The sequence below is a fragment of the Halyomorpha halys genome, unplaced genomic scaffold (assembly GCF_000696795.3).
Source record: "Halyomorpha halys isolate HHAL.00 unplaced genomic scaffold, Hhal_1.1 Scaffold374.1, whole genome shotgun sequence".
Lineage (NCBI taxonomy): Eukaryota > Metazoa > Arthropoda > Insecta > Hemiptera > Pentatomidae > Halyomorpha > Halyomorpha halys.
The window spans coordinates 1,240,115-1,249,799 of record NW_027112597.1 but is presented as its reverse complement, the minus strand read 5'-3'; the positions used below and the strand labels follow the sequence as shown (position 1 = coordinate 1,249,799).

The following is a 9,685-nucleotide window of genomic DNA, read 5'->3' as shown; positions in this document are numbered from 1 at the left end:
TAATTCCAGTTTTCAAAGAAATAAGAAAAAGATTGTTCTAATAATTTTGATTTAGTTTTAATAATATTTTTTTTATTTTTATTATTATAATTTTTAATTAATAATAATTTTCCAATAACCCTCCTAATCCTAAAACTAAGAAAAGAAAAGATGTATGTTATTTTACATTTTTTTATTCTTTTTTTAGTGAAATGTAACTTATAATTTTGATAGAATTTTTTTGTTAATAAACATTGGATTTATCCATAATACGATATAGTTTTATCTATATTGGAAATATAAATCAAACTATATTTTTTATCAGCTTTTTATTTTGAAATATATGGATTAAATTTTTTTTAAATATTTTTTTGTAGTTATTTAAACATTTTTTTTGTTTAGTGCAACGGTGAAGAGACGGACGGTGGCGGTTCAGGAGAAGAAGATTGGGACCCCCCGTTGACGTGTAATGTCAGGTTTATCGGCGACAATATCCTCATCAACGGAAAGTCCAGCCTCAAGAAGGAACCCCGGCCCTCAAAGGTTGGTTTTAATTATTTATACAATATTTTATTATTATTTTTTTAAATAAATTATAAAATAGTTTCATTGTACAAGTACTAATAATTTAAAAATTGTTCGTTGATTTAACAAACAATCCAAAATTCATCAAATAGTAGTTAGATATTTAGAATTTATATCTATATTGGTTTTAAATATAAATTTATTTTATATATTAGGTATATTTAAATAATTGAAGTTTTTTGATAAAGTTAAATACTTTAAGATAAGAAGTGCATTTTTTTATTTATTAAGTGCTTAGGCGCCAAAATAGGTTTTTTCATGATAATGTATTCTTAATTTAATGATAAAAACTAGTAATATGGAGAAACAATTCGCAGCATAAATGTTCTCTACTTCATCAATGATGGGATTAACAATAATTCATAAAGTTGATAATTTTCTCATTAAAAATATGTTAATGCTATAGTTAAAACTAATATTTTATCTTTAAAAAATAGTTTTAGAAGAACTTATGAAGTTGTAAATCCTTTAAAAAAATGATCAGCTTTAATTACCTAATTGTTTTATTTATTTTGAGTTTATTTCAATTTGCCTGACTAAAGACAATTAAGGAATCATAATTAGTGTTCATATCCAACCCCCTTGTGGAGGAAAGTAAAATAACTAATAATAATATATTCGAACAAATATAAATTAAAAAAATCAAAATTACATTCATACTTATTTTCAGAACATGTTTAAAAAATCATTTAATTGCAATGTTTCACGTTGTTATATAATAAGATCTTAACCGCCTTTCTAAATATTTGTTTATATATTTATTATTTCATATTGACAATTTTTCTTTATTTAATACATTTGTGTTATTTTCTGATTCTGTTTTTAAATTTACTCACGAGATTAATTTAAAATGTTCTTATCTAAATTAAATTTCAAAGAAAAAAAAACGATAAATTAGAATGAACAAAGGAAATTCGCTGAATCGATTAAATGCTGTTCTCCACCCACCTTTTCCAGAAAAACAATTTGGTGTCTACCTGTTAATTTACTAACAAGTTCTCTGCTGTCATTAGCTCTATGTCTATTAAAATTTTGTATCTACTTTTTTTACAGTCACATTTACTAAATGTTTCTGGTTATTTTTGGAAATAGTTTCCGATCGCCTGAAGAATTACAAATTTATTATTTGTGAATGCCTTATAAATAATTATTTAAACAGGTCCCTTGGTATCTCTTATCTAATTTTTAATTATGTAATGGTGTATATTTTTGCCTTGAAAAATTATATCCATGTGAAATCTTAAAATTAGATTAAACTGACTATTACAATATTTACTAGATAAACGGTCTTAACTTCCAATCCATAACAAAAGACTGATCTACATGACTTATAGGGCCTATTTGGATATACGGAGTTGAGCTTTGGGGCTCCACTAAAATTTCGACTTCCTCCCGAATCCAATCCTTACAGTCCGAAATCCTTAATGCTCCTTACTTTGTCAGTCATCCATCAGGACCTCAATGTCCCTGTGTTGCCGATTTGGCCAGAACCAGATACCAATCCTTCCATGATAAACTTCCCAACTACCCAAGCCAACTCGTTTCCAACCAAATCCACTTGTTTCTAACCTAGCTTCTCCTTCATTACCTAATAATCCACCTAGGCGTCTGAAAAGAAAATGGCCTCGAGATCTTCTCTAGAAATATTTTTAGAGTTCTATCAATGGGTAGGTTTTCCACATGTTTGTATCATGTCATCATAGCACTTACACCAAATTGACTTGATGTATACAGTTGTAAATTGCAATAAATAAATTATTAAAAAAATAAAAAAGATTAAACTAAGAAAATAATGTAATATAATTTATAAATTAAAAGAAAAACGAAAAAAAATAACAAGCACCTCAGCTGTTCTGAACTGTGAATTTTATCTAGGACTGTGGGATAAACTGAAATTTTCACTGACGATAAGATGAATTTTATAGAATCTTGACATAGTTAGAATCTCGTTGTATACTAAAAAATTAGTAAAAATTTATTTACTCATCGATTCTCAAATCTTCAAGATCAGACTTCTAATCCTGTTTTAGTTCTGGTTTATTCCTTGGGTATTACAATTAAACACTGATAATGGTTCTTATCATTTATTTTTCAACCATTTCGGGATTATTGTTTACACAATTATTTTTTTATGACAAAAATAATAATAAGATTCTAGAGGCCTTGGATAACCGAGCGCGTTTGGTCACAAACCTGACATTCTCTTGTAAGCGGTGCCGGTTCTAAAAGGTCCTGGACAGGTTGACTTTCATTTCATTTTATTTTTGGTGAACCTACAGAATTTATATAGATTAGTGGAGGTTTCCTGTAGACGTCTTTCTTGCCCTAAGTTGGAGAATATAAGGACTTTAATCTCCAAATAAGACAATAAAATGTAAGAATGATATGAGAAAGAGCAGAGTAACATAAAGACAATCGAAATAAGTAAAAATAAAATATAGTATTTTTTTCTAATTTTATATTAGCCATGAAATGAACAGGTTAGGTAATATCAAATGAAATAATAGATTCAAGAAAAGTATAAACAAATATAGTAAATGCTAAAAGGAGGAACAATTAAATAAGATAAGATTAAATGTCTCAAGGTGTAAAATTAAGGTCCAGAAAAATAAAAATAAAGAACAATGATTGAACGAAGCCAAAATATTATGTATTTTAAATTTTTGAAATTCTCTGAATATTCGTATAAAATATATAGTTCGTTTTGTTTTCTAACTTGGAGATATCCGTACAACTGAATTTTTGAGGTTACAAAACTTCCAAAGATAAATATAAATTATTCAATATTTTCCTTCTTAGTTCTACAACGTTTCGGTACAATAAATGTGGCATACAAATATGAGGTAAATGTAATTATATGAACTACAAATACACATATATGACGTGGATGAGAATTGTTGTTTAAAATGAATTATTATATGTAGGACCATGAAGAAAAATATTGAATAATTTATGTTCATATTTGGAAGTTTTTTAACCTCAAAAATTTATAGAAATTAATTTATCCAACTTCCCAAAAAAGAAAATCCTAAATGTAATTAAGTTGTAAATTCTTTGATTCCTTAAAATAATCTCTTGAAAATTGTGTTCAGGTCAGGTTCAATTCTTTCTGATCTGTTATGTAATAAAAATGTTGATATAACATCATCTTATACCTCTTTCGACCACCAAGATAGTTTTAAAAGTCTTTTAAGTACGATTTGTTTTGTCTTTTGAAACAAACGACCAGTTATTGCTGGAAGAATTTTATTCATTTGTCTCGGAGATGAAAAGCGTTGGGATAGCCGGTTACTCAGGAAAAGGCTTGCGAAGGTCGTGTCGTCGGCAATGGTACTGACCTTTTCTCACTTTCAAGTTGTGCTTACCGTCGCTGCATTTGAATCGTGAAATACAAGTATTATTTATCTACATCCAAATGCAAAAGATATTCATAATTTTTAATTAATAAATAATAAAAAATACTTGTAGTAACTTGCTTAGTGCTCCTGTAAACAAAGGTCTACGGATTCGGCCCCTACCATGGTGTATAGAAGTGTATGGTGGTCGGTTATTTTTTTTTTTATTATTCGGAAGCCGATAATTTTGAATCATTATTTTCCGGCTATTGCAATACTGGTCGACCCCAAGCCGAAGTGGCCAGACAGCCAGAACAGAGGCCTGGTCACTGATCCTCGAGGGGCAACGATCTCTTTATAAAAAAAATTCCTTTGTGCCATCAATTGGTTATACCCTTGTGTCCCTCGCGGCTCCATTGTCCGCCTCGCCTCTTCATGTTTACCATCTTACCATCATCTTCCCCTTTGAATATCGTTTCACATTTATAAATTCCTCTTCGATCTCTTTTTTTTTTTTTATTTTTAATTTTTTTTATATGTATATGTAGCTTTTTGCCGGTTATAAAGCATTGTAGCCACGTTCATATCCTTAAAATGGCAAGAAAATGAAAAGAAAAATACGGAGGTCATTTTTTCCCTGAGATGTTGCCTCAAATAAAATAAAAGTAATCAGTTTAAAAAAGGAAATTTATAGTATCTTTACGTGTTTAGTACAAATTAGTAATTTGTTGTTATATGATAATACGTTAATATTTTATTACTTTGCATCTAAGTAATAAGAGCATTGTAACAGGATCAAATTTTCGATATGCACTTTTGGACGGATCTATCTGTCTTAGAGCGAGACCTCTAGTTCAAAACTAAAATAAAAAACTAGGCGATTGCCTAAGACCGATTTTATTGCTATTTTTTTGTTTTTACAGGCCCCTTATACCTGTGTATTTTTATCATTGGTATTGACTACGTTTTTCGAGTTATTAGGTTTTCTGTTATCCCTGACACTGAGTGTTAAAAAATTAATAATTAAAGAAGATTAGATAAAAGTTATTTTTGTCGCAATTTTAATCAGTTATCAACCATGGTCTGTTTAACAATCTCCTTGACCCTTGCCCTCTTCAAATAGTTTTGACTGATACAGTGAAATTGTTTATTTATTTGTAATTGCTAATGACTCAAACATCATTCTTCTTTTTTTTTTTTTTAATCATTATTTACAACTGTATAACATATATACAACAAGTAAATTTGCTGTAGGTGAGATAGTGACATGATACAAACATGTGGAGAATCTACCCATTGATAGAACTCCAATAACATTTCTAGAAGAGAAGATCCCGAAGCCATCTTCTTTTCAGACGCCTAGGAGGATTATTAGGTAATGAAGGAGAAGCCAGGTTAGAAACAAGTGGATTTGGGTGGTTGGGTAGTTTTCCATGGAAGGGATGGTATCTGGTTTTGGCCGAATCGGCAACATATAGTACATTGAGGTCATGATGGATGACTTGATTTGTGACAAAGTAAGGAGCGTTAAGGATTTTGGACTGTAAGGATTGGATTCGGGAAGAATTTGATGGTTTAGTGGAGTCCCAAACCTCAACTCCGTATGTCCAAATAGGCCTTATAATAGCCATGTAGATCAGTCTTTTGTAATGGATTGGCAATTTAGACCGTTTAATAGTGGTAAATGTTGTAATAGTGGAAATTGACGAGCAGTTTCCTGTCTTTTCAGTCTTGTATGAGGATTCCATGTCGTTTGTCGAGATGTAGTCCTAAGTAACGGATCTGTTCGACAGGAATAAGTGGGGTATTATTAAAGGATACTATTGGGCAAGAGGTCATTGGTTTATGTTATTTCAAACATCATTCTAGTTTGAAATGTTGTACCATTTAAGTTTAAATTAAATTTATCTCATTGTCTATAACTGTAAATGAATTTTATAAATAAATGAGTTTAATAAAAAAAATTATGGCTAATAGAATTCGGGGATTCTTCTTTTAGTTTTAAGAGCCCATGGTCAAATATATCAGGCATTGCATTTCAAAATCAGCCAAGTCCTATTTCAAATTTGTAATTTATTTATTTACTAAATTAAAGTTTTGGTACGAAATTGCCATGAAGTAAAATGCTTTTTCCATTCTAATAACACGTGATTTAACTGTATCCGGAAGAAATTATTTTACCTCGTTATTATATAGTTCCCAAACTGTAGGAAAAAAAATTGATAATTCGAAAATTAATAGTGCTGCTTTTGTAATGTAAAGCCCCTTTTTTTGGTGTTTCAATTCTGCGATTTTAAATTTTAGCCATTTTTCATATTTGAGCCTTATAATAATTAATGGCTTAGGGCTAGAGTGCGACCAACCACAATTTTGAAAACAATTTCAACTGTTAAAAAGTTCAATTTAGATCAGAGGTTCCCAACACATAGAAGTATGCTGACCACAATACCGAAAATTATCCATGGTACGGGCCACCTCCACTCTCGATTTGGATCAATCATGTCTCCCTCGGAATATATTTGAATATTAGGTGCTTTAACTTGTATTCACATTCACTTTTACTGTGATTTTGCCTGTTGAAACCTATCAATTGACATCTAAACATCAGGAAAGATAATTGCAACAACAATTCAGTCAGTAAATCCTCATAAAAATATATGTTATCGGACCACCGTTTTAGATCCCTTTTCAATTTATCGAACTTGCTCCACTCCTTAGTTTACTTTATAAACGCTTTTGATTTTAGGTTTGCCACGCGGTCTATTGCCTACATTTATCGTATACGTGGTTACGTTGAGAAACTCCTGTGATGTCCTGGTTCAAGCAGAATAACCGCTCATCTTAACCTTATTGCCATCATATCGTTTTTTTTTTTGTTGTTTTTTATAAGAGATTTTTTTTTTTGCTAACACGTCATTCCTAATTGCGCGTCGTTCCAAGTAACGTGCAGACATTTTTTTTTATTTTATCCTATTTATGTTTTATCATGCATACATTATTATTGGTTCAATAAAAATTATATACCGTTTAAAATCTTGTTCACTTTTGTAATTATAGTAACTAACTACTTTAATTAAGGAAAAATGATCTCATGAAAAATCATGATGAAAATCATTTCTGTTTGAATTAATCTTTTTTGGGGTGATTCGTTTAACGAATTAAACCAAATTTGATTATTTAGAAGTTTTCGAAATGATTTTCGTCACCTATTTTTCTCATGATTCCTCCTTAATAGCTCATAATTATATGCTATGTGAACAAAGTATTTGTTACTAAATAATTCAAAACATTATCCAAATTATAGTCTCAAAACTTTTATTGTTTTTACACGTCCAACGTTTCGGCCAATTCGGCCATCTTCAGGGACAATCTTAATTCACTATGAAACATATTATTTAATATTTTTCCAAACACTTCATACAGGCTATTCTGCCCAGGTCAAAACATTTTTATCCAATAAGTCAAATATCCATTAAATTTCACAGTCAAAAATATTTTTCATTTTACCACTATCATACACTTTAATAAAATAAAAAGTGTAAATAAAGTAATAAAAGTGATAGTGGTAAAATGAAAAATATTTTTGACTGTGAAATTTAATGGATATTTGACTTATTGGATAAAAATGTTTTGACCTGGGCAGAATAGCCTGTATGAAGTGTTTGGAAAAATATTAAATAATATGTTTCATAGTGAATTAAGATTGTCCCTGAAGATGGCCGAATTGGCCGAAACGTTGGACGTGTAAAAACAATAAAAGTTTTGAGACTATAATTTGGATAATGTTTTGAATTATTTAGTAAAAAATTGCCAGTCTCAAGAAAGAATTTTATGATTATAAATAAAGTATTTGTTATGCCATCTGTTCCTAGTTTATGTTATATAAAATATATATTTTTTATTTTTACAATTATTATTGACTTAAGATAAATTAATCTATGTCGAAATTATCAGTTATAAGCAATGAATATATAAAATTATTATCATAGCATCAATATATAAAAATATAGTGCTAACCAATTTATGACTATTCGATCAGAACGCAGACTTCATGTTAAGGTGTGTACATGCCCATGTTCCCTCATTTACAAAACAAACTCCCTCCTTTACCCTCATTGCATATTTCAGTTAGAACGCTAATGCATATTTCCGGGAGGTGTTTGTGCTTATATATACTTTTTTTTTCTGAATTGTACCATTGGTCCCATACCTCCTGGAGTTATAGAGCGCACGACCGCAACATGCAGTACATGCCCTGCTGCATTCCTAAGCTCTCGGAGAGCCGTTTCTCAGCCGCTTGGTTAATGGTAAGAAATATGTTTGAATTCGATTTTCGTTTTGAATGTTTGAACTGTTTTAAAATTCATTTCTAAACATTTTATCACATACGTTTCTCGTTTTAACATTAACATGGCGAATGTGTTGGCGCAAATCTTATTTAAATGGTATCTCCGCTGTTATAAACTTCATATATTTGCATATACTAATTTAAAAAAAAAATGTATATATATATAGGGAGGTTGGTAAAATTAGTTTAAGTCAAACAATGGCCAAAATAAGTTAAGTGTTTTACTTATTGAAGAACATATTGAATTTTTTTCAATAACAACTTATCCTACCTAGATAGTTCCTTAGTCTGCCCTGAAAAAACTATTGGTTAGGTAGATGAATCACTTTGATTTCAAATTACTTTATTATCCAAAATCCTTTGTGAAATCCTCAATGCTCCTTATTTCGTTACTAATAAAACCATCCATAAAGACCTAAATGTTCCTTATGTAACCGATCTAGCCCGAACCCGATATTATTCCTTCCATTATAAACTCCCTAACCACCCAAACCCACTCATTTCTAACCTTGCTTCCTCTTCCATTCCTGGCAATCCTCCGAGGTGCCTGAAAAGAAGATTGCCTCGTGACCTTATATTGTAAACTGTTTTTAGAGTTCTACTACTGGGTAGTTTCTCTACATCCTGTATCATATCATTATGTCATTATGATCAAATTTACTGGTTGTATTTTTTTATACATTTGTAAATATCAATAAATAAATAAAATAAAAAAAAATTACTTTATTGCATAAAAAAACACGATCTATAATAATAATAAAATAATATTCCAAAAGTGGATGACATCTTAGCTTCTCATTCCAAAAGGTACGGGAAAATTTTTACTTATGCTGCAAATTACAAAAAAAAATGTGTCTTAAGATTCGAAAATTTTCATTCGCATACGTTATATATTATCATATTCGAGGAAAAAAATTGGTTTTTATGTCTGTAATCAAATTTGAGTTCGGATATAATCAATCGATCCATTTAAAAATTTTTTTAAAACTTTTTAGGGATTTTGCAGGTTGATATCTACTTGGCTCCAAGTGAATTTTAATAGATCCCGTTTGCTACTTACGCTTACACTTGTGTATATCTAATTTTATTTTCTACGGCACAACTATGTTTCGAATACAGTCCCTCCGATTTGGCCCAAATTTAGAGGAAAGTTGGGGATTATTTAAAAATCGGTAGCGTATCATTTCAATTAGATTCCGTTTGCTACTCTCGCTTACTCATATTGATAAACCCCTTTTTGGACAAAGCTATATTTTGACTACGGCTCGTCCCGTATATTTTATTCTCAAGCTGGAAATATATCATCAACCTTGAAATATAGAATATGACGAACGCAAAAAAAGTATGCAGAAAAAGTATGGAGATAAAAAAAAAAACTTTAGATGTAGTGAGGAAACAACATTGGGTTTTTTCGCTATAACTTATACCTGTTTTTTAG

General features: G+C 30.0%; 1 protein-coding gene across 3 annotated transcripts in view; it reads left to right on the top strand.

Annotated features, from left to right (window-relative positions):
• Positions 1–9,685, top strand: part of bif (bifocal) — a 148,349-nt gene that overhangs the window by 105,301 nt on the left and 33,363 nt on the right. For all 3 annotated transcript variants that reach the window (XR_001343328.3, XR_001343329.3, XM_014422507.3), the window contains exon 2: positions 382–522. Coding sequence is in view for 1 of the 3 variants with exons in the window: in XM_014422507.3 (XP_014277993.1) it covers positions 382–522 (141 nt within the window). In the remaining 2 variants the exon portion in view is untranslated. The remainder of the gene's footprint in view (positions 1–381; positions 523–9,685) is intronic.